Genomic DNA, 26,776 nt, shown 5'->3' on the forward strand with positions numbered 1-26,776 from the left:
TATCTCTAGTTCATGAAATATTTAAAAGATATCCCAATAAAGTTGGTAGATATTACGCTATGTAAATTATTGCCAGTTATCTTTAGCTATGCTCTATCAAAGACATGGAGGTGGCATGTACATATTAACTGTTCATAAAAGCGTCTGATTGAATACATATTTATTAGGCCAAAAACAATAATAAATTTATCAGAGATTTTAAATGAGCAGAGCCGATGTCTAAAGGTGTAATAAAGTTATTAATGAGAGAGATATGCTACTTCATAACTGCACCCTCATAAAGCACAAGCCTGGCACCAAAATAGATTAGAATGCAATTGAAGCAGCTATGACAAGACAAAGTGGAGACAATTCAACCTGAAGACCATTAAAGGAGATTATCAACAGGTAAAATTAAGGATGTGTACAATTCAGCACCACTAAGTTTTCTTCAAAACACTCTTTATAGGTTTACTAGAAGGTAGAACCTTAGGTCGAGTGTCAGCATCCTGAGCTACCTTAGGTCGAGTGTCAGCACTCAAAGACTCTTTAGGCCTAGTGTCAGCACTCTGGGACACCTTAGGTCGAGCTTCAGCACCTTCAGACACCATGAATTTTGAAGCCAAATCAGGAGTACCGGAGGTTGTGCTGAACAATGATTTGGTCTTTGTTTTCTGTGGACTTTCTTCGGCTAACTTCATATCGATATGCCTTCTGATTTGTTCAAAGCTAAAAGTGGAAATACTTTTAATGATCCAACAGATGTCGGTGATCTTTAAATTTTAACACTTAAGTAATCCAAACTGCAAAAAGTGCACATTTTCACAAATTCCTTTCGTGACCCTGATCACCAAAATTTACTTTTGTATTTGCTGCTAATTTTATGATGAAAACTAAATTCATTGATGTAGGTTTCCAAATGAGCTTTAAACTTGACTAATGAAAATAGTACCGGCTTTTAGACTTGACAAGTGGTGGTTAAACTTCACTTAAATAAGATGTCTAATGACTGGGAAGAACAGGAGTAACATCAACTGTTCAGGATTAGGTGTGAGAAAATGGCTTGAGTTTTATAGTTTTTATTAATAACAGAGAAGAACATGAGAAAGCAACAGTCATTGATAAGATGAATGATACTTAACCATACAAGTATCTCCACCATGGAACACTTTCTCACTACTGAGCCGAGTAATGTACACTATAGTGCATTTAGTGACCAACGTTTCTCTATAGTATATAACAACCATTGTTACATGAATACCCCAAAGACGTTTCCTTTGTAGCGCCCATGAAGTACTCTGTGTTTTTGAAGCAGTTCAAAAGCGAGCCACTAACTGGATTGCCCAAAGCTGAGTGCCACATGGAAATGAAGAAAATTGGAAGGCCACACTGCCTTTAGATAAAACTGTTTTTGTTGTTGATGTCCAGCTGAACACTCCTCCTTCCTATGATATTCAGCTACATATGAAACATGTTTTAAGACATCCATGACAACATGCTCTTAACTTCGGTAAAAACTCATAATGAATGATTGTGATAGCAATATTTTACTGATATAATGTTCTAATAACAAATTAAGTAAACGAGAGGTAACCATACCATATAACTTAAAACGACAAGGATAATCCGCATGAACTGCTCTGTTAACAGTTTAAAGTTTAAATTATTAATCAGTTCAAAGAACTAATTAAAAAATTAGCGAGTGGCACTAAAAAAGTAAGTTACACACATAAGATTCACTCATCTATCTATAAATTCAAAATTTCTTCTTTAGAATAACGAATTGACACTCAACATATAAATTTCACTGCCATACGCAACACAAAATGTTCACAATTTTGATAAAAGTTATTATTAGACAGTGTGTTACAGTGGGAATAGCTGCTTTACCCAACCCTTTATTGCGTATAAAAATCAGTTTAAAGGGAGATGATCCATAAAAGACAGAATTAACCGTGCAAAGTTGTATTACTACACCATATAATTGTACTTGATAACTCCTGTAATTTCTTGTAAGCCCTTGTAGGAGTTTACTAATTGTGTGGATCGTCTGAGATCTGGTGTTTGGTGCTTTTCTAAGGTTGACAATTTTTTGACCATTCATCTAATGACCAAAAATAATCATGAAATAATCCAAAAAAATAATTTCTATATAAACGTCAAGTAAATTTCAACCTGTCTACTCCCCTGTAGTCTATGACTCCTCTTTCCCAATCCTCTTGTCGCCCCGCAGCAGGTGTGTGAAGGGGCACAGCAGAATTGTCTGTGGGAGTAAGGGTGAGTCCCGCCAGTTGTGGCATCAATGATTCCTGCATATAAAAATATAAAAACTTACTGGAACTGGGGCTAACAACAAGGTTTACGTCTAAGCAAGAAGTCAGTTAGACAACACAATATTATTCTCGATTTAGCACTGAACAATGGTGGTGATGTCTTTAAAGGCTACATTAGCCTTTGCTCTACACACTATGGTATAACTGATTTTATAGCCCGACAAGAATCAATAAACAAACTACCAAGGCTAGACAGAAACAATGAGAAACAATCAAGCTTGTGTGTCACACGACAGTATTTCAGTTAGGCACTTCACACAGCCATACCTCTATCCAATAATAGAGGCTCAATATTAGATCAAAGTAAAATGGAAAGAAAGCAAAATTAACCTCGCAGTAGAAGGATAATCACTCTAACACTGTTTTGGTGGAATCTAAAGCTAACTCACCAGGAAACAGACTTTTGTAGCAGTGCAACAGAAACAACTATGGTCAATAAGCGGAGGCAAAGCAAAGGCAATTAATTATATCACATTTTGCAAACAGCCTTTTTACAGTTAGTTCCAAGATCTAAAATGTAAAGAAATCAGCTAACTTCAAATTATTCCTATAAATAGATGCATGACTGGGGATCTATTTTTAAAATGACAACAACCAACTCATTTGAATTAACCACTCAAGAATGCCTATGTAGTATCATTGAAGTAGGGCAGACTTGGCAGCGTTACACCTCCAAACTCTTTAAAAAAGGAAATTGTGAATGGAACTCAAGCATGTCGTGCACTGACAGCACCCAGCTATTACTATTGCACTGTTTAACATACCTTAGCCTTAGAGACACTTGTTTAAATACATTGTGGAAATAAGTTGCAGCATAAGAAGTATATTGTATGCACATTGCTGCGAAAAAATGCCAAGATTCACTACCTCTCCATAAGTAGATGGTGAGGGTGGTGGAGTGTCACCAAAACCTTGTGAAGGCCTGCTTTCACCAAGCTGCTGGTTAATATGCGCACGGATAGACTCAAAACTGCATGATTTGGTGTTGTAAGGCATTCTATATTTGGACCATAGTTCATAAAGAGCTCCCATGTCTGAGGGTTCTTCCCCAGCTACTGGATCACTCGGTTCAACCTCTAAGCGATCTGCAATAGAAGAGCTCGCAGCCGGGGATTGACTGCCAGAGACCTTTGCCACCACTACGGAGGGTGGATATGAGGCATCATGATTTGTAGACTTTAGTTGTGCAGAGATTTGATCAACGCATAATACACTATTTTTGATGAAAGTGGGGACAACTCTTGGTATCACGACTTTGAGCAGTTCACCATTGCAGGCAGGCAAGCATACCGTGCTTTCCTTACTGAATGGTTCCCTGCCGCACGCAGTGTTTGAGGGCATTATGGGATGTCTCTCTTCTGACTGATCAATACTTAACTTGGAAGTATTTCCATTATAGTTTGGTTGTAGTGTTTTGGAATTTGAGCACAAATATCCAGTAGATCCATCTTGTGGTTCTTTGGCATTTTCGGCTTTCTGAAATGTTCACCACTTTGTTGGGGAATATATTCGCGTGACACAGTTGTTAGCCTAGTTGTTCCATGTTATGGCTGGGATGCAGACTATCATAGAATGAGAGTGATTAGCTTACACTGCACCTACTATACACACAGGAATGAATCTTTTCTCTGAATTTAGCCATGCATGAGTGTCAGGTGCCCCATAATATAGTTTTATTGGTAGAAAATTTAATTATGATATGCTAAAACATAACAAGCTACGAGGAAGTGTCTCATATGAAGACCATCCGCTTAACTTGTCTCAAAATGGCCACTAACACCCTGGATTAATCAAAGGAATGTTAACGGTATAGTTTTTGACAAGCTTGCTGGCGGCATTTAAGTCAAGGCTGACATTTTGTATCTATTTGCAATTGGAGTAGGACCTTTACTAGTGGGGGAAAATGTGCATTGGCGTAAGTAGGCAGCGGTTTCTCACAGCAATCTCTTGAGAAACTTTTTTGAGAAGGTTTTAATTAAACCTACTAGCAAGCCTGAAACTGAACAAAGAAACAGGCAGAGAAAAAGGAGCGTAAAGCGACTAGCTAGGAGGAGAGAGAAGAAGCCATTTGCGGTTGTTAGCAGCCACAACCTTGAGCACAACCAAAGATCACGGTTTAGATTTTGGTTATTGCAGTGCAAAGCTTCTAACTGCAAGATGCTGCTACTACCTGCATGCGTAAGTACAAAGCCACTAGATGCAAGCATAAGCCATCAGCAAACAGATGTGTTCACTCCGGATACGCCATACCAGCTGGAAAGTTTGTGGACGAGTCTCGTTAAGGCTTGGGGTCTCAGGCTAAACGACAGCAAAGAGCTCAACAGCATAATTCAAAGATATTACTAGTTAATGGCTAGAAACCAATGGAAGCAACATGTAATGTAGATTGACACTTCTTATAGTGACAATAATATATTGGCAGAGATACAATGAAGGTACATCTGATGGCTGATCATCTGATGACAGCCAGAATTAATAGCAGTGTTTCAGCTGTCAATCATATGCTATGAGTTGAGGTATGACCTCACATGACGATTTTATCGTTGGTTCAGACCAAAATCACAAAATGAACGAAAAACATAGAATTGTTTAGCCGAAATTCACAGAAATGTCTGTTCTGTGCATGCACACCGAAATCGTCGACAAAACATTTTCAATTGGCTAAACCAATTATTAGCGAGGTCGATTCTAGCAGCTTTCGTAATTTATATAGTTCAAAACGCATAACGCGACACGCAAAAAAAATACTAACGCGATTTGCCACAGTAAATATGATGCAACTGACTTGATTGGGCTAAAGATGGCAACTCTTTTTACAACGAAACTTTTGCTGCTAAAAAGAAATTATTACTATTAAAATAGAAATGATTTGTAGCCATGCTGTCCGAATGATAAAAAACCAACGATAACGCAATTTAGGCAGTTGCATCATGTGTACTATGTTGAATTGCGCTGGTATTTTATTGTGTCGTATTAAATGTCTTGGACTATACCAATGGCAGAAGCTGCTATATATATAATCGCGATCGCTAATAATTTGTTCAAGCAATTAAAAGCGTTTCGCCGAGGATTTCGGTGTGCATGACTAGCTCAGACAACTCTGCGAATTTCGGCCGAATAGTTCTGTGTATTTCGTTCATTACGTGATTACGGTCAGAACGATAAAATCGTCACATGTGGCCGTACCTTAACTCTTGTTCACATGTGGGAAGGAATTTAGATAAGCACAGCATGATATGCCCAGCAAAGATATACAGCCATGCAACCGAATAAACGCGAGGCACGGTTATTGCTGGTAGCAACTGCGGGAATGCAACTCCGAATAATCCTAGCATGCGCTTTCTGAAGGCCCTGTTCAGCAGAGCACCATGGCAGGGCCTTCCATGGAAAATACAACATCCATACAAAAAGGTCTCTCAAGCCGACCATCAAGTTTAGATGAATATGGTTATAATACAAGTCTTTTATCATCAACTTTCCTATTTCCTTATTTATAAGTGACCAGCTACCCTAACAAGTTGTAATAATGTATGACAAATGAGTTATATTTTTTTCCAATTGAAAGACAAATGAGAAAATTAATTTAAAAAGGTAAGTAAGGCTGTGAAACTGACATCCAATGTTAATGCAATGATTTAACAAGCCATAAACTGGAGAGAAGGTATGACTCAACAATAGTAAAAGGATGTCAGACTTCAACCATTGCATTTTGGGTTGATAGAAATATCAAAGTTTGATTACCACTTACGAAGCATGTTTTATCATATCTTTTAAGACAACACAAATATTAGATATGGAAAAATTGTAAAACTTAGCGCCAGCTCTGCTTCAAAGCTATCTTGCGTATAAATATCGACGATCCAACAACTCAGCCAAGATAGTGTAAATAAATGTAAATGGACTCACCATATGTGATTGTGAAATAAGGGGGTAAACATAAGTCGTGAATATCTCCCACCACCTTTGTAAAAATTCTGAGCTAAATCCTGTTTGTGATTGTTCAATTGCTCTGCCTAGAATGTAACAAAGGTGGAACAACTTCAAAACTTGTTTTAGCAGCAAACATTACGGAGTAAAAACATTAGCATGGTCAGCTTGTTAGAAGGAGATAACGTAAAAAGCAAAAGATAGCTTCTATTTGCCTCTTACTGTCGCTGCACAAAAAAGGAATATCTCAATTGCTTCAAAGTGTCTGAAATAGGTAACAAAAAGCAGCAAATGTGCAAAATTTACTCGCTTCAGGCTCAGTACAATTGATATGTTAACGACCTCACATTAGTAAAAGTTAAAAATAGAAAACTCTAGAAGTAAGTTGTTCACTCGCACGAGCTCGTCTGGTCTTGTCTCTAAGTAGAAGACGAATAACATGCTTTCCCATATTTACTAAACCAGCCAGTCTAACAAACTTTTGGTAGATGTCCAAGTTCAACTCCTAAAATTTACTTTGTACCTGTGTTTAAGTCTATTTTTAAATTATCTCCTACACTATTTTTCCCTTATAAGTTTTAGGGAGCCTACAATAAAAAGTGCAATGCCTTACTTAGTGGTATCTTACTGGTCAGTTAGGGCTAAAACGTCAAGCACCACCGAGTTATAGAATAAGCCTAATAATGTGAGGTGGTTAGAGAAGACAGCTTAGCCTTCAAAATGACTCAATTATGTTTGTATGGGAAACCGCTAGAGTACTCTTCTTCATTTGCCATGTTTGTGATAAGCTTTACTGTCGGCATTATTCTCCTTCTTTCACCCCAGTTTCCATCTACCATTCCTAAAATTCCTCTACGCTCTGTATGTTTTACATAAAGTCATACTGGCTGGAAACTGGCATTTTATTATAAAAGTACACAGCCTAAACATAACTGTAGGAAGGTGAGATTTTGAAGATAATGTGGACTTTTAGTGATTCGGGTATTCTTCAAATGGAACATCACCAATGTTGTCTGGCCATCTTTGCACAAACCTGTGAAATTTTACTAAGTTGTCTAAGCTCTCAGCCTCCTTATACATGTACATTATACGTTTCCAGGGTAAGTGTAACTCGTTTCGAACTTAATACGTATTTTTATTCCAAGACTTGAGATATTTATTAATGATAAAAATGCTGAATTAAAGAATCACAAACACCAAAATACGTAAAGAACCAAAGCTAAGAAGTGTGAATACAAACAAGGCTACTTAACCTACCAGTGGTTTCACTAAATCTATGGTGCCAAGGCTTAACTGGCCCGATGAAGTGGCAGATCTTAGTCTTGTCTCCAAACCTAAAAGCATTATATATTGTCAGCATGGCATATCAGAACAAGTTAGTCCTGAAATCGTAGATTAATGTTCAATCACAGCATAGGTAAACATGTTGATAAAACTGTATGTCATCTAGTTATATTGTGTTATCTTGTGCCAACTGCCCAACCAATGTTCAACACAAGTACAAGTCAACATATTATGGATTAGACGTGAGCCCTCATAGTGCCTACATCAGCTTGGTTAGTCATCTATAATTCATAGACAAATAAATGTCTATTAGACTAATGCTATTATTAATTGCTTGGACAGAGTCTAGGTTTATGTCTATGCAGTTCAACAGTGTAAGTTCCTTTGCGTCCAACTGAAACTGGGGCATAATAAAATGGTTAAAATTGTACATTTTTCTTTTTTGTGACATGGTGACTGCTATATAAGGCATATCAAACTATACAGTAAAACTATCATTACTGTAAGCAAACCGTTTGAACGCTGGTAGATAGGAATAGAAAGCCTGTGAGACGACATTGTAGAGAAATGGAAGGTGTTTGGATATGTCAGCGTGGGCCCAGTCACTAAAGTACAGGTTTAAGAGTCCCTGGTCTCCTCCTGTGATAAGACGAAGTTAGGTGATTATCAACAGAAAGCAACTTTAATAATACAACTTTTTAATGCAGGAGCATTCTTTCAATGAGTATGGTCATACTTATGTTTCTACTGGCCATTTGGCCATAGTAAGTTGACTCACCATCAAAGCTTCCTTCTTTTACTGCAAAGTTCATTAGCTTCTTGTAAGTGTCTTTGTTGGGGGTGTAGACAAACACCCCAGAGTTGAAGCAATCTGGCCAGCCGGGATCAGGTGCAGCGGATAGCTCTTCTCTTTCAAAAAGCTCATCGCAGTTTGCCAAAACCTATAAAAACAAAATAGCAATGAGCTACAAGCAGAAAGAAAACAAATGACAAGTTAATGGTGGCTGAATGTCGAAAGTGAGAATGTGCTGAAAGTCGCAAGTGGTCTAATTAAACCTTTATTTCAAATGTCATTCTTTATTATCGACGAATTTGTGAACCTTCTATTATCAGGTGTCATTTTATCCATTGTTATTTTCCCAAACAAAAGTACCACTCATTCTTATTCAACTGATCTTTGATGCAATTAATTTCACGGGCTGAAAACTACAATTGCAGTCAGTCGACACCTGATGAGAATAATTGTAACATTTTCTGTAATAGATTCCGTACAACACTCAGCTGGTACCTTTCCTACATATGCGACAGATGTAGTCACACATGTGTTCGATAACTTGCAGTTTCATGTCTTTGCATCAACAACCTAATAAGGAAATACTTTCCATAATCGATCCTAAGCAAACTATCAGTCTTTTCATTTGTCAGCATTCGTAGGTACACAGACTCTTTTCATTTGTCAGCATTCGCAGGTACACAGACTCTTTTCATTTGTCAGCATTCGCAGGTACGCAGACTCTTTTCATTTGTCAGCTTTCGCAGGTACACAGACTCCATTTGTTAGCATTCGCAGGTACACGGAGTTTTTTCATTTGTCAGCATTCGTAGGTACGCGGACTCTATTCATTTGTCGGCATTCGTAGATACACGGACTCTTTTCATTTGTCAGCATTCGCAGGTACGCAGACTCTTTTCATTTGTCAGCATTCGTAGGTACACAGACTCTTTTCATTTGTCAGCATTCGCAGGTACACGGACATTTTTCAGAGTTAGTGGATGCTTGAACTAGCATAGTTCATGATGAATAGGGTGAACAAGTAGAACATCAGTTAAATAAGCTCAACTCAAGATGTTTGCATTAGAGGTCACAATCTAATGTCAAAGTGAAATTTGCACTTGTGTAACAATACAGCAGCCTGTTAAGTCAATCAAGCCTACATGAACAGGCACCAGCCTATAGATTAGATATTGCTGCACTTTTTATCCAATTACGCAACAAAAAATATTTTGAAAACTGCGTAATACAATTTACCTAAAACCTCTATTTGAATGTCACGACGCTGTGTTTTTTTTCAACCCTTCCCCGTAGTGACGTTTCATTACAGGTGACGTTAAAATAAAGAGTGGCACTGCATTTTTCAACTAGCTCAGCATTTTCGCTGTCATTTTTTATATACAGCAAAGTATCAGACCAAGCTAAACAAGGAAGTACTATTAGCCAGCTGTAGCCATTAATTATTGCATTGGTGCCGCTTTCAAAGTATTAAAGAAAAAAATGTAAAGCTTTGGAGTTAGACAACAGAGTTTGATATGCCATAACAACAGCTGTTATTATTGTTGTACAGTGTTCCTGAAGCGTATTCTAATCGTTCATCAAAAAATTTTAAAGTCTTTAGGTCAGATCACAAACCACATTATGAAAAAATCTCAAGACAATGGATTGAATTTAGGCCTTAATGACTTTGAATCAGTGTAGTTTTGATGATTGTGATGATCGATCTTTTCAGGTACCTACACCATTTACTAAAACCATGGCAACCATTGCAACAACAATGACGAATCTAATTGTTATTGATGTAACATTACAATAGTATCATAATAATTATTGCAAATATTGTTATAATTATTATAACATTATTGGTCGTCATTGTTATTCTTCTGTGGACACTTTTCTACTGATCATTTTCCATTATGGGTTCATAAAAATCAAAAAATGTCAAAGCGGCAGACAAATGGAGGTGGGCGTTCAATTAAAGGGTGCCGCTGTATTTTTTAACTTTTCTATAGTGGTGTTTTATTAGAGGTAATGTTCAAATAAAGGGGGCATTCAAATAGAGCCCAGGTGCCCAAATGGAGGCCCGCGGGCCTGACCAGACCCTCCAGCTGTTTTTATCAGGCCTCCAGCTGTTGTAATTTTTTCAAATGTTTGCAAATTTTAAAGAGTTTGTTTGGCAATGCATTATTGTATCAGTAGTAAAATTATTACCGTACTTTTTCGACTATTAGGCCGCATTTGCTTTATTTAAAAAATGGTAATAAACCAATATATAGGCCACACCTTTTGTATATGCCACAGAACTCATGACGGTGCTTTTAACACGGCAGCAACTTTGCTAGTTAAAACGGAAGTGCCGTTAGGCGCTGTTTGGTATTAACGGACGCTTTTTAACCCAGTGACTAATGGAACAGTACCATTAGGCATTGTTTCGTTTTTTCTTTCACCGCTAGAGACGCACTAACCGCAGATACCGATTAAAGCGTCCTAGCGGTGAATGAAAAAACTGCAGAATAGCCGCAGCCTCTAAATCATCCGCATGGCTCAAAACATCGGAGAAAAAGTAGCGGCTAATAGTCCGAAAGGTACGATAGTTATCTGAAATCACCTGACCAGCATTATTGACAATACTGGAGTTTAGTTTTGCGTTAGTGTGGGGGATTTCTCAGCATAAATTGTTTGATTAGGGAATATCCAACAGTCCCCCATTTGAGATTGGTTCAACTTTAGTTTTTTACCTACAGGGAATTTCCCAGCTTGCATTTTTAAGACTTCTATGACTAAAAAATTACTTCTACTATAACTACTACTTGAAAAAATAATTCGTACGCAATCATGGCTCAGAGATTGGTAGACAGAGAAAATTGACGTTTTAATCCAGACTGGACTACACAATTATTTTTTCATGAAGTAAAAGGAAAACCTATAACTATGTTTGATATATGCAATAATTCAGTTGCTAAAACAAGGTAGCAAATGTCAAAAGGCATTACACTCAAAACTATCCTGACTATGACGCAAGATTTCCTTCAGGTACAGCTAGGAGGCAGGAACAGCTTGATAGATTAACAAGGCTGGCTAATGGACAAATAGCTATGATGAGGGGAGCTACAGGCTTGCAATTATTGCATTATTGAGCTGGTTGCAATTCAGGCGTTTCAGCATTTCCATTTCAGGCGCATCAGCTTTGGAAAACCCAAGTTGATAATTTTCCTCATGTTCAGACAGGTGTGCCAAAATTAGAGCTGTGTGATTTAAAGGCAGATACACTGGCTAAGGCTCAATTTGCTGGGCAAACTATTGTAGGGTTCTGAATGCAACCTGCTGTACAGGCGAAGTATCCTATGCAATGCAATATGGCAGTGCACTTAATAACTTGCTTTGGTACAACCTACTTGTGTGAATCAATGTTTTCAAAGCTGACATTTATAAAAAGTAGGTATCGGAGTGTACCGACAGAGGAACCTACTAAACAGCTCTTAGCCGTAGCAGTAGCCAAAGATAAACCAGATATTGCAGCAATAGCTGCAAAGCAAACTCGCTTCCATGTGTCTCATTAACATTACAGATACTTCTTCTGCACAGTAGATTTTGTTGAGAATAAACCTACATATGTTGTTATGTTACACCTTGTTACTTTAATGTTTATGTATATATGTTTACTTACGCATTACTTAAAATACACATACATTTACATATATACAGCTGTATTCATGCCTGGCCCTCCTGATAAGGCCTGGTTACCTGTTTGGCCCTCCAGCAAAAGTATTGGGGCACCCCTGAAATAAAGATATTTTGGTATTCCGCCAGTATTGGAGTCAGTAGTTGATGCATTTATGCCCAAAGGACCTTGACATAACAATGCATGCCAAGAGTACAGCATTTGGTTGTCCTCTTAAGATGCTTTCAAAGACAAGTAGCCCTTGGTAGTAGTATCCACATATTCTCATCGCTTACAAAGATTTGTAATATGAGATTTTGACTACTCCCCTAGTCTGTAGAGTTGAAAAGATGTAAAGCATGTTTTGGCACATAAAACATTCAGTAACAGAAAGTTGTCACAAGGAATGGGTCATGCAGCATTAGCACACACGTCAACACGAAACAGCGGAGAAGTGCCTCATAAGTTCGCAACAGATTCAGTGGAGAGGCATCTAGTCGAGTGCAACTGCATTGGTTAGTTCCGATGAAGTGTAAACAATAGACAAATGCAGACCTTTTCCATCAGTTTTTATGTACCTAGCTTGAGACAAGAATATTACTAAGTTTCTTATTGGCTGGAGGCCAGAATATTGAAACACATTCTACATCTTTACACTGACCAGGGTGAGATAGTCTGTTGTTTTGGCATAAGAGACCTAAGGAGACAGTTGCTTTAGAGAGTAATGTAAAGAGAAGTTGTTTCCTTTGTAATGAAGTTGTCTCACATGATGTGTTATTTGGGGAGCTGTTTTATAGGAAGACATCGATGTTGTGAGTTGTTTCATAGGATCACACCGTTGTCGAGAGTTGTCTTATGGAATGACATAGTTGTTGTGAGTTGTCTTATGGAATGACATAGTTGTTGTGATTTGTCTTAAATAATGACAGTTGTTGGGTGTTGTATTATACGACGATATAATTGTTAAAATTTGTCTTAGAGGATGATTTCATTGTTGGGAGTGCCTTACGGAAAGACCAAAGTAAGGTGAGTAGGGTTTTTTATCTGTTGATAAAGTGTCACAACAGAAAAGTTCAAAGAAAATTACATCACAGCAAGATAAGAAGAGTGACACTGGTATTTGATCTTTCAAACATGAAATCAATCAACTAACCGTTGTATTTATAAGAATGAGGAATGCATTATCTCTGAATAAAATGATGAAAAGTCGGATCACAATGGGTTAGAACATCAAATTTTGATTGCATGAATGTTGGCAAAATTTTTTGTACGAAAAATAAAAGCTGTGATATCCAAACTGCACTTTAACATTCCTGACAATTTGACTGTGTCAGAAGTCATCTTTTATTAATGTTAAATCTGTGAGTCCTCTCACCTTATTCGCAATCATCGCGAGTAAATCACATTGTTTGATCATAGTTAGGCTCCCAACGCGAGTTAACTCGCTTTTAAAATTAACACAGTCCATGTTCAATTATTTCTAAGTTATTGAAGAATTTTGATTGGTTATGCAAAAATACTTCTGGATAATCACGAAAAACTACACACATGACTCAATGATATCTTGGGCCATAGTTATAACCAAAGTGCTAAACCTATATCGACGTCTACTTGAACTGGAAAACATCATGGCGATTTGAAATTTTATTGATCACGATCAATTTTCTTGCAGCTCTAGTAGTGAATATGCAGAGTCAGAAGTCGTAAAACAGTGAAAAACTGCATAAATCAAATTAAAAAAAATATTTGTAATGTTCAAAGCTATTATTAGCTTTTAATTCTGCTGATTTGAACTTTTATGCTCAAATAAAAATGCACTTTCTAGGTAGTGAGTCATAGTCAGACTAAAGTTATCATTCACCTTCAAGAGGATCATATTGATTCTTCGAGCTGTCTATAAAGCCCGAAAAGTCAAGAACAATGTTATTAAACATATTTTTAATAATCGAAACACGTTTATGACAGTTTATTTGAGATATACCAGCATGTAGATTTTCTGTTTTGGTTTGACAGATGATACTAGCGAGGAAGAGTTCGAGATTTTCATGTTCATGACTAACCGTTATATACGTATATAGATAAATACTATTCATAATTTTGTATTGTATGTAATAAAACTATGTTTTCTGCTAAATTGGTTACATTTTACTATTTTTATTGAGCAAGTCCAACTTGGTTTTAGTGAGTAAATGTTTTTAAAAATCGTAAATTTTCTAAAACTACTTTCTTTGAAACACAGGTCTACAAGTAATATGAGTTTTCTATCTTAATTTAATATCATCTGAAAGATGAGACATGACTGGTTGTTGTGAAAATTTAATGGGTAATTAATTTATTACAATTTTGTCTCTTGTAGTAGTAACTTAAATTATAGCAATTTTTTGAAAAATTACCGGTATTCAAAGTAAATAGCATGAAAAATAGTCGGTTGGGAATGAGTTAAACGAATCACAAATAAAGTGATCTCCTATAGAAAGAATAACAACGGAAAATGTAACGCATAACGTATCCAATGAGGACCACTCATTCACCAAATCAGATATATACACAAACTATTTCTCATTTGTCAATTACGAAGGTTAATGAACATACATGTAGATGGGTCGCTATCATTCAGCTTGTTATTGAATATCGATGAATATGAGAATTTGAGTTATTTTCTCAACTTCGTCATGTACCCCCAGACCCACCCTTGGGAGCACAAGCTTCATTATCCATATAACATCGTCATGTACCCCCAGACCCACCCTTGGGAGCACAAGCTTCATTATCCATATAACATCCTGAGTTACTCAGCATAGCCTCTTCGCAAGTTGTATAGTCTATGAATTAGATTACAGCTCATAACGATAATAAGGAAGGCTTGTTAGATTAAACTGCAGATGTAGAATACAGTAGACCGTGCTGTAGATGTCAGTAAAATCTACTTACACCTAGTGTACAATAGGATGGCAGTAGATTCCTTCAGAGATTTTGTATCTCACAGCACTTTCCAGAGTGTTTGTAAATACTATGAAGTATTCATATACATGTACATCACAGATGCGTCATGCGTCAATGATGATGATGTCAATGGCATCATCTTGATACATCTGTGTCGGTAGTAAGCATGGATGTCTAAATGTACATATAATGATATCATGTGTAACTTAAATCATTATATGTATGTTATGTATGTAAGACATCAATGCTTACTACTGACAATGATCCCAGATGTATCAAGATCATGACATTGACATCATTATTGACAATACAGACTGAATGGTTAGACTTTTTTCCTTTCCTACTAAATAAGGAAAAAATGAAGACTTTCAATTTATTCTATTTGTTTACTACTCTAAATGTTTGTTTATCAAAGCATCCTAACACAGAGATGTCTTCCTGCTAGTGGTTCATTTCAGCGAGTAAACGGGGCCAGGGTAGTATTTATACTTATCGTATAACGACGAGGCTCAAGTGTAGTATTTATACTTATCGTATAAGGACGAGGCCAGGTGTCGTATTTTTTCTTATCGCATAACGACGAGGCCAGGTGTAGTATTTATACTTATCGTATAACGACGAGGCCAGGTGTAGTATTTTTACTTATCGTATAACGACGCGGCCATGGTAGTATTTATACCTATCATATAACGGCGAGGCCAGGATAGTATTATACCTACCGTATAACGACGAGGCCAGGTGTAGTATTTATACTTATCATATAAGGACGAGGCCAGGTGTCATATTTATTCTTATCGTATAACAACGAGGCCAGGTGTAGTATTTATACTTATCGTATAACGACGAGGCCAGGTGTAGTATTTACACTTATCGTATAACAACGAGGCCAGGGGTAGTATTTACACCTTTCAGAAAACAAATGAACCTAACTTAACTTCGCTCTCAATGTCATTAGATGGTCTGCACCTGAAGCTGAGCTCATTTTTTACATATAAATACCTTAGAATTCTTACTTATTCTACTCTGTACAGTGGAATACCTGTAGAGCCTGTACACTCGTACGGACACAGGCTTGTGGCTGCCAAATGTAAGTACGTAGGTAAGCCGGCTTAACCAATAAGGTACCACTTATTACAGGGACTGAGCAAAAAGGTGGTATCACCACAAATTTTTCAAGATGTTGTGGTCTATATCTATATATCATATTATTCGCCAAGTTATACATATATATATATATATATTATATATATATATGTCATGGTACAAGAAGAGGTGAACACCATAACAGATGTATACAGAGTAAAGAAAATAAAAAATAAATATATTTCTAACCAGAGTATCAGAATCCAAGAAGACACACTTCTTGTATTGTTCCAGTCTCCAGCAGTGCAACTTTGTGAAGGTCACACCGAGTTCGGGCCGGTCAAGTAAAGCTAGATTGTCTGAATCGTGGGAGTCTAAGACATCGACCAGGTAGATTTGGTTGAAGGTTTTTTCTAAGATTTCCCTGTTATTTAAAACAATTCCTTGTGCAAAATGCTTAAAGTAGCTGGCTAAGAACAAGTAGTATAAACTTCAAGTTAAATGAATGCTTAAATATAATGATATGTTACACAACCAAACAACATGCTACTAAGATAGTGAAACAATTCTAATGCATAGTAATACGTTTAGACTATTTAACAAAACTAGTAAAAGGCCTACTCTAATTGCAAATAGATACAAAATGTGAGACTGTTATTTAAAAATAATTTACAATCGATATATAGCCTACAGAGTACAGAGTGAAGTTGTTTAGGAACTCGTTAGGTATAATTAAATCATCATACGTTAGAGCTGATATTTTTATAATAATCTGCCTTTTATTTAATTCTGTGTTTTACTTAATTCATTTTGCAGCTCAAAACTCAGCAACAAATACTTCATTTAATAATACCTATAGGTATATTAAATTAGAACAAATACATTACCTGAAACTACCGTAAAACCACTAATTGAATGCCATCTCCATTTGAGAAAGATTGAAAAATAGAGTGCCACCCTCTATTTGAACGCTACCTCCATTTGAATGCCACTTTCAGAAAAGGTTTGTAAAATAAAGCGCCACCCTCTATTTAAACACCACCTCCATTTGACCACCACTTTGACAATCTTTAATCTTTACGAACCCATAATATCAATTGATTAGTAGAAAAGTGTCCACAAAATCGTATTAATAATGAATTGTTTACATTAATAACAATCAATTCTCTCGTTGTCCAACTTCAAAGCTATGCGTTTTTTTCGTTGAAGCTTTGAAACACCATAGAAATAATTAATAACTGTCGCAGGCTAATAGGAGTTCCTTATTTAACGCGGCCTTAAAGATTTTGAAGTACATGTATACAGAAACGGTTTACCTTTCCGATGGTGCAAAGGTTAAATTTCTTCAGCAAAACTTACGCGTTGCATTTGTGTTAAATACGAGTAAAAGTTTCTCTCTGCCAAAAGATTGTTTGAACACTAATATCAACTAGTTATGCAGTGCAGAAGAAGAGTTGAAGTAAGAAGACATTGTGGAAGAGATTGGACAACCAGGATATGTTCGTTCCATCGTAAGCGACAACCAGAACGCTGCTATCCGAGCAAATGGCGCAAATACATAATATAAGTATGGTTCGTTTATGTCACTTGTTCTTGAATAATTTCGTAGCATTTGAAAGATTATCATTACATAACTTATAAATTTGCAGATTTATAGCATATTATTTGATAGCATCATTGTGGCAATCTGATCTTACAATTGATGGACCCTCATAGCTCCTCTTCTATTGCACATAAAAAGCTAGTTTTGGCTGCAAAATCTAGCAAACATATCATTGAGGGCAATGAGCTTGTACGCAACATTTGTAAATATACCGTAAGTCCTTATGGTCAAGCCGTGCGGCTTGTCATTGGGCGCGGCTTTTGGTTCAAGGTCATACGCCGCGGTTAAAGACAAGTTTTTAAAACTTACGTGAGGCTTAAGGCGGCTTCTCAATAAATGCGGTCTCTGCTCAGTTCCGCGCTATAGCCATAGAACCGCATTCATGATACTTTTATGTACGGGATTTTGGCGACCTACTCGTTTATTTTCAAGGTCATATTTATGGAATACTTTAGACTAAAGAAGAATTTATCGCTAATGTATAACTCACCACAGTCATAGGTTATTAAAACCGTTTCATTCTTGACAGCGCAATAAAAATCTAGCTGAGACATGGCAAGTAAGTTCTTGATGCAAGGGTTTAGGAATCTTAATTCGAACTTGGAAGTAAAAGAAAATTCTTTTCGCATGCTACTGAAAACAGGCTACTAATGTAGCCTGTTTTCTTATTCAAGAGGAAGGGGGTATAGTGAAACCATTATCAACACTCTCGCTCCTGAAGGGGTCAAGGACGAGAAAACCTCAGTCATTAGCCGCGGTCTGTGGGCATACGCGGCTTGTTAGAGGATTATTTTTTCTTTCGTGAGTCATCTGGTTTTGAGCACAAGCCGCGCGGCTTGAGCATGAGGACTCACAGTAGATATAAAATGAAAACATGTCTTAAAAGCTACATTAAATAAAAACTGAAAGCTCGAAAAAATTGCAAAGCAGGACACAGGCTATAATATCAACGCAGGTTAATTTCAAGCAATAGATATCAAATGGTAGAGATATTTCTCGGTTTCTCAATGCATTGTTTTTAAGAGATCTTTGACAAGTTGGAGGCACTTTAGCAGAATTATTGCATCCAAAAGGTTTAATACCGAATTTAATAGAGGACAAAATATGAGTGATATACGCTATGCCCGTAAAAGGGCTAAAATTATCTTCCCGAATTCATATCACAAGTTTACTAACAATTTAACAAGCGCGTAAACCACAAGGCTAAGCCGTTTGTTAAATTCCCTTCGCTTTCACCATATACTGTATATCATTTTCATGATTGCACAATCTAAATGTGGAATTTTTATTATTAATTAATATTACCTTTTGCATTTGTTATTGTTGAAATTCTTAAAAAACTTATTTTTTGTTACCATTACCTATCTTTTAATTTGTAATTTTCAAATGTGCTGTTTCAATTGTGTCGTTACACTCTTATTTCCAGTTTTTCCTAGGATCCGATGGGCATCTGTAAAGGCTAAATAATTTTCAGTTTTCACGTGAACAATTGTATTATTTGGAGTGAGAATTGCCTCTACATTATTTCTTCATTTAGTCAGAAAAAGAATAGCAGCCAATGTTACGGCGTACCAAAGTCTGTTTGGCAACTCTACAGCCTGATGGCTTTTCTTTAAACGTTTAAAAATGATGCAATCGAAATAATAAACAACAGTATCTGGCTAATATGTGTTACGCAAAGCAGTTCCTGGTTTGATTTGGTGTGACACCTTGACGTACTATATATGAAAATCGGTTGAACAAAAATTCTAAGGCTGCCGGCATCAATGTGGCTTCATCCGAAGGAGAGTGCAAAATATAGACGACACTAGCATCGCTTCACCATAAAAGTGTTGAATTTATTTTTCCAAAATTCTGACAAGCTATTCGAAAATGCAGCACCACCTTCTATTTGAACATCACACCTAATAAAACGCCACTATAGGGAAAGGGTTGAAAAATAGAGCATCATGGCATTCAATTAGAGGTTTTATGGTTGCTTGACATTATCCGAATGCTCTTTTGCTTCCTTGTAAGTTTTTAGTGGGATGGTTCTAGTACAGGATAACAAACATGGTAGGTAGCTCTATTATGAATGATGATCTTACCTCATGGGCTGTGAAACCTCAGGAGTTATCATACACACAATGGAGCTAGAGGTGTGCGCTAGGCGAAGAGAGGAGGCGACTACCAAAGCACCCACGCAATAAGTATCGTTAGTGGCAAGGGTCACATAAGCCGTGTTCATAATGGTATCTGTAACAGCCTGCAATATACAAGAGTCATCAATTGCAGATCTGTTGCTAACAGCTGATCGAAAATTGATGTTCATTATGATTTTGCTGCAAAATGAAGTATAACTTAGAGAAAACTTCATCAGAGGTTGTGATATATATTGCTACATTTGAATTTTTTGCATATAGAATATGCCTACTCCATTTAAATTTAGATTGCATGCAGCTCGTAATTGTACAATTACCGTACTTTTCGGACTATCAACCGCACCCTTATATAAGCCGCATCTTCTTTGCTTTTCAAAAAAGCGATAATAAAACAATACATAGGCCGCACCTTTGTATAGGCCGCACAACTCGGGACTGTGCTTTGTAACGTGGCAGCAACTTTGCTGTTTAAAACGGAACAGTGTCTAACGGCACTGTTTCGTATTAACCGACGGTTTTTAACCTAGTGCCTCATGGAACCGTACCATTAGGCATTGTTTCATATTTTCTTTCACCACTAGAGGCGCACTAACTGGAGATTCTGGTTAATGCGCCTTAGCGGTGAAAGAAAAAGCCACAGAATAGCCACACCCTTTTATAAGCCACATGGCTCTAATCATCAGAAAAACGTAGCAGCTAATAGTCCGAAAAGTACGTTACAGTAAATTTTGCACTGATCGAGGTACGCAATGACACACAAGAACCAGGCCATAGAGGCCTTACTGGCAGAAGGAATGACCGTTCCTGCATTATTGAAAATTCTAGCCTGAGATTATCCCTAATATTTAATGTTAGTAATCTAGATTAATAAATCCCACACTGTCATTGTGTATGTGTCTGGTTGGGAACACTATAGGTTCTCCAAGTTTTTGACAGATTTTATACCAATTTCAGACGCATATGCTCCGTGCCTTCCGTCAGACCGTTAAAATTATTTGGTCTCAAAACTCCTGTTCCTGAGAACCAGCATTTTAAACATCCACCTGCAGGCTATTTGATGGAAAACGAAAAAAAATTGGACACCAGGCTTGCTGCTAGGGCGGCTGTAAGCCAGCAGTCAATTAGTGTCGGTCTACCAAGCTGACTGCCATGAGTATCAGTCCCGAACGAAGCAATCTTTTATAAAACATTTCAATAATCACCTATATCATTTGTTCGGTGCAATAATTTCAAGCGAGCTTACGAGACAATCATTGATTTATAAGAATAAAAAATCATCTGTCTTTCCTACTTCGCAAAATAATCTCTTCTATATTAGAATCAGCATTTCGTGATGTTAAAAAACTTTTGTTTGAGAAAAAGTTGAAAGAGCAAACCGCCAGAGCTTCATGCACTACCCATGGCTTATTTAATGCAACACCAGCTCAATTTACAATCTTAAAACTTTCGTTTTCCATATAAATGCGCCACGTCGTACTTGATTAGGAACTCAAGAATGCGCCCTCACATGCATTATGAACAATTGGACAATATGGACCTCAATGAAAGCATTCATGAATTGTTGTGGTGAAAGCAGTCTTGCAATTTATGTTAAAAATCTGCATTCATGCTGCGAGCTATCTGACTAAAAATGAAAATATTTCTGGTAATACCGGGCTTGCTACTAGTCCACAACAACTAATGTAAAAACTATTACTATTGCAAAACATCTTAATTAATAGAACAATTGTATTTACTTCTGATTATTTTAGTGTTAAGGACAACCCCAAGTTTAGGGAGTATGCATAGGCCTCAACAATCATTTATTACAGGTCTTCAACCAACAAAAGAACTTTTCATGTGCCCTACAGAGGAATACGTGTAGGGAATCTCAAGTGACCATATGACTACAATTGAGGTATTATTTTCAAAAACAATACCATATTAATGTGACACCCTTTTATCAAAACAGTAGCTTCACAACAAAACAAGGTGTGAAGCCAGCCTTACAGTTGTCAGTTCACCAGTAAAACTTGAACCCACGGGTGCATTGTTCTGTGAAGAAAACTATGGTACACGCTCCAACAACGTAAATAATTCGAGATATAATAAATAAATGAATTAACCCATTACGAGAACAGTTACATTATAGGAATTTTACGTTATAAGAACAATAAAATACACGTAGATTGTTTAATCTGTTCCAAGATCTTTCCAACTCTCCCCTTTAGACATACAAAAAGGAGAAAAGGCGACTTGATTTTTTTAATTTGTGGGCTGTACCGTAACTGCAGCATTATTAGTTTGCATCGACAACATTTCTCCTTTTTATGATCAATCTCACTTTTTTATTTAAGTTGATGGGAGTGCACATCTTCGATGTTCATTTACACAGATTCGCTTATTTTTTCTAAACAGCAAAGTGTACTCTGACAAGTAAAGCTGATAACAAATAATTTATACATCTACAACAACAAAACATTTTACAAAAATGGTACAACCTTTTCGTCGTCTATCCGCATCCAGGGGTCAAGGTTAAACTACTTGTGATATTCAAATTGGTGGACCGACCACCTACACCAATTGATCGGCTTTGTATTTATGAACAATGCACAGCTACCCTATTCTCTGTTTTGTCGACACATCTGGCGATCTATCACAACGAACTACATGGTTGCAAAAGTTGTATATATAGTAAATGTAATGCTGTGCACACATCGCTTTTTCTTTCGCAAGTACGGCAAGAGAGATGAACAATGAAATCGAATTTGAGAACTTGCCCGACTAGGCACTTTACGTTATATGGAATCTTTTACATAGTAGGAAGCAAAAACTACACATAAATTTTTACGTTATTTGAAATTGACATTATAGGAGCTATATTTTATAGGAGTGTCTACTGGATACTATCTTTCTCTCTCTCGATAACGGATTTATTTAAACAACCTTATGCTGCATTTGAGACCATTATATGTAAAACCTACCAATAGCTAATAGCATTGTTTTGCACCTGACTGTTAATCAACAAGTCTTCGACCATGCACTCATATGCAGACAAACCCGTCTCAAGCTAGAGTGCCAGAATATATAGCAAAATTTGAATCAGCATAACAGGCAAATTGAGAACGGATGTAACATCTTGGATGCTTCTACATAAAGGGTTGCAATCGCTCAATGCCATTAATGAAACAAATCAATAATGTTGCAAGGTATTATATAATAACCTTTTTGAATGACCAACATTTCTTGATAAATCAATTTAGCTTTGCCCACTGCGCCTGAAAATTCTGTTCAGAACTATTTCTTTCCAATTGTCAAACGTAGATTATGACTTTGATTGATAGCAAATAACAGGCGACTGTGAACAATAGGAAGTGTACATAACTTTCATCAAATTTATGCTGATTTAATTGATGGAATGTGCCTACAGCAAGAAAAACTTCACCATCAATATTAATCACAGATTCGTTTGCCAAGTGTCACATTCATTTTAAAATGGCAGAGTTATAACACAGTTAGGTCAGAACAAAAGTAAGCTAGGCATATGAGAAACAATTGAACCAATGCATTTACTAAGACAGGTTCATCAAAAGACAAACCAGATTTGATAACAAAGAAACCATGTCAGGGATTATCACATGTAATGCAAACAAAAAATATACCTAATGAGAACATGGCATAGGTCTCTCAAATCATGTAGTTTTCGCTTACGATCATATTTTATTTTAAAATGAAGCCAATCTTAGGTCTATGTGATTGAAAAACTGTGATTGCATGCTTTTACAGATATTAGAAGATTGACTGAGTCTCCACATTTAAATTTGTTACGCGCTTTTGGCTAAACACATTGAGCAGTCAAAGCAAAATCCTCCGATTTTTAGGGCCTCATGCCATGTTAATATTCTTGCAGTAATGGTTGCAATGAAATCGAAATGTATTAGGGAACATATCAAAATAACCTGCAAGGTAGAACTTGAAGTCTACAGCTTGTTTTTTATTCAAATCCAATGCCTTATTATTATGGAAAAACCTTTAGTGCATTCACTAGATAGTCCGGCACATTTCTAAAGAACTTACTGAACTGAAGAGTAACTGCAAACAATACACTAGACAAAAAACACACTGCCGTACAATATTATTAATGCCATTGAAGAGCATAAAACTTGAATATAGCATTTAATGATTCCAATTGTTTCACTAAATAATAATCCAGCAACCTGAAGGATCAAGAATTGTTTTAAAAACACATAGTACAAGTGAATATAATAAAAGCAATGACTTGCCTCAGCTCAATAGTGTGATTTAGTCAAAAAACAAATGAGTTTTCACTCAAACCGTTCAAACTGAAACTTAATAATTTATACAACATTTGTTAAGTTTGTTACCAGTTTTAAAATCAGTCTGCCTAGTGGGTATTGCAATATTAAAATATTTATCACGAAGAGAGGTTAGAAGATTTCAAGTTCATGTAAACTGGCTTTTAGGAAAGTGAATCAATATAACAAGAATCAAAAAATCTCAGAACCACTTCGTCTGGCAGGTTAATTTTAAGAGAAAATGGAAACAAATGACAACTTGACCTAACCTAAAAAATTACAGAGCAATCAAGATTGATGAAAAACACTAATCTTAAACAATTGAGCAGCACGAGACTTAACAAATTATACAGTAGTTGGTGCAGATAAAAATTAGTTTACAGTCATTTGCAAAAGTTTAAGACCACCTTTGATTTCTCCAAAAAATTAAGATTTTTGGTATTACACCAAATTTTTTCTTCTTTGTTAACGCTATGATACAAGTTAGAGAATACATAGTCTATACTGTGCATCAGTTACTCCAAATGCTGCTAATGTCAATAATTTGTATGTCGCCCCTCGTTTTCTATTACAGCTTTAAGTCTCCTTGGCGTGCTCTCAATAAGTTTTTTACAATAGTTATCGGTGATCTCAGTTATCAAACTGTCCTAATTGCTTCATATACAGCTTAAGCATTTGGGGCTGCTCTTTTGCTACTTTGTCCTTGACTTTGCATCACAGATTCTCAATTAGGTTGAGATCTGGGCTGTTACCTGGCCAAGCAAGAACTTCGACTTTCATCTTTTTCAAATAATCTATCACCTTGTTCAATCTGTGGCAAGGTGCTCTATCGTGCATAAAGACAATGCATTCATGTACCTCATATATAAAGCTATATTGTGTTCAAAAAGTTTTTTTTCTTTTTCACCATTCGTAGTGATGTTTTTATCTAAAAAGTGCCAGCCTGCAGTCCCTTTGACGAACATTGTCTTCCATGCCATATGACTCGGTGAATGTTTTATTCTTATGACAGCTTTATCTGTCATCAAAGCAAGTTACTACTGGTCTACAAACGTGTCTCTTGCGTAATTTAAACTAAAACAAATTAGACTTATCTTAGAATAACACGTTTGACCAGTCTTGAATGGTCCAGTGGCTATACCTCTTGGTGACAAATATTTTGGCTCTAGTAGTCGGTGCCAAGGCCTGTTTTTACCCATTTTCAAAATGTTGTTTAAACTAATATTTGCCACAAAACTGAGCCAAAAATTATGTACAGCATTAATCTTTATGCTTGACAATAATGAACAAGAACAACAAGAGGAGATTAACTGAAGCCAGAAGCTAGTAACATCATTTAATAGAAAATTTCTTCAAATTTACCAAGTGGTCTTAAACTTTTGCAAATGACTGTAAATAAAGCAATCTGGAGGAATAAAGTTCTATAATTTTTAGAATTTTGATATTTGACATACTTTACTAATACGTAGACACTTTTGTTCAGCCTATAACTTCATTTAAATGGTCATACATATGCTTGCCAAGTATCTCCTAACACACTAGAGTGTAAGACCAAAAACAAAAGTGCTATAATACCGGAGGCTGTAAAAAAAATAAGGAATCATCAAACCTGACACTATTTTACACTGGGAACCTGCTAATGAGCCAAATCTTCACATTCTGCACCAATTGTAACTAAGGTTAGATGATGAAATGATGAAAAATTGTAACCTTTTGTTACATATGGGCTACTAGAATAAACACACAAAATCATTATTTATACTATAAAGTTGCTGAACATCAGTAAATTATGAGAGGTCCTCGTCGGGTTCTGGTTTCATATGTAGCCTACACCTTTTATGAACCAGAATGTGAATGCACATATTACACAAGCTTAGTTACCGGGTTATATTAAAAGGATTAAAGATTACGTAGTCATGGTTAGGTGGTTTTATAAACTGTATGTCGATTTATATAGCTATAAAAAGTAAGTGTGAAACAGATGCATGCCGACTGCTACCGGCTGCTACAGATTAATACGATTAAAAGTAGACACACTACAATAATCTACACCTAGTAGCCTATGGTGAAAGAATAAAATACAAAAGTAATAAATAGGTCGTACAAGTTTTTGACACACACACACACACGCATAACAAAATCGCAAGAGCAAAATCACAAGAATTATGATTGCAATAGGCAATATCGAAAACAACCTGAAAGCTGATAATCAAAACGAGCAACATTATTACCTAACTAAGATTTTTTGTAATGAACAGTAATGGAATAATTCATTGAGATCTGTTACGTCCAGGTTAATCCCACACGGCAATGAAACCATGAATTCTACGCACAGGCCTACCATTGATTTCGGCTTGTAAGTAGACGTTAAACAAGAAAAAATAAGAGAGCTGCTAGGTAGCGATTAAAACTAAGCGATGTTTTAGCAATGCTGTACAATCACAACGAACCAGCCTCTGTAGAAAGCTAGCCTGTGTAAAATACCGGTTTGAACGTTTACTCACATAAAATTTTGGCTACAATAACACGTTTTGCCTTTCTGACTAAGCTATCGAAGTCAATTGCCGCGAGGTGGTGGTAATGCAGGATTTGGCTTCTATCTATTAAACCTGTAAACAATAGCGCGTGCTACAACAAATAGTTTTGTGATATGTTTATTGAAATCTGTGTGAAACTAGATTAAGTCAAGGACAGCCAGCTTCTGCCATATGCTTATTGGCTCATCAGAAAAGCACGCGCTTGCTATTCGCGGTAC

The 26,776-nt window shown here is 36.5% G+C and overlaps 1 protein-coding gene across 4 annotated transcripts; it reads right to left on the reverse strand.

Moving 5' to 3' along the window:
* Positions 1-143: 143 nt before the first annotated feature.
* On the reverse strand, positions 144-26,483 carry LOC137401386 (glycogenin-1-like). Of its 4 annotated transcripts, XM_068087709.1 has the most exons (12): positions 26,363-26,483; positions 19,673-19,830; positions 16,232-16,406; positions 8,302-8,464; positions 8,036-8,162; positions 7,497-7,573; positions 6,219-6,325; positions 4,563-4,610; positions 3,180-3,788; positions 2,155-2,288; positions 558-708; positions 144-497 (listed from the first exon to the last, which is right to left on the reverse strand). In XM_068087709.1, the coding sequence occupies exons 1-12, from the start codon at positions 26,363-26,365 to the stop codon at positions 420-422; spliced, it is 1,830 nt and encodes a 609-aa protein (XP_067943810.1). In that variant the 5' UTR covers positions 26,366-26,483; the 3' UTR covers positions 144-419. The 4 variants fall into 4 exon arrangements, with proteins under 4 accessions (XP_067943810.1, XP_067943808.1, XP_067943809.1 ...); XM_068087707.1 differs by having other exon boundaries at positions 144-708; XM_068087708.1 differs by lacking the exon at positions 4,563-4,610 and having other exon boundaries at positions 144-708.
* Between the last annotated feature and the right edge of the window lie 293 nt (positions 26,484-26,776).

The sequence above is a fragment of the Watersipora subatra genome, chromosome 8, assembly GCF_963576615.1.
Source record: "Watersipora subatra chromosome 8, tzWatSuba1.1, whole genome shotgun sequence".
Classification (NCBI taxonomy): domain Eukaryota; kingdom Metazoa; phylum Bryozoa; class Gymnolaemata; order Cheilostomatida; family Watersiporidae; genus Watersipora; species Watersipora subatra.

Coding starts and splice junctions, on each gene's coding strand:
- LOC137401386 (XM_068087707.1), bottom strand. Junction 4,611..6,218: donor TTATTTCACAATCACATATG/GTGAGTCCATTT, acceptor GCTGTCGTTTAG/CCTGAGACCCCAAGCCTTAA. Junction 2,289..3,179: donor CACCATCTACTTATGGAGAG/GTAGTGAATCTT, acceptor TTTTATATGCAG/GAATCATTGATGCCACAACT.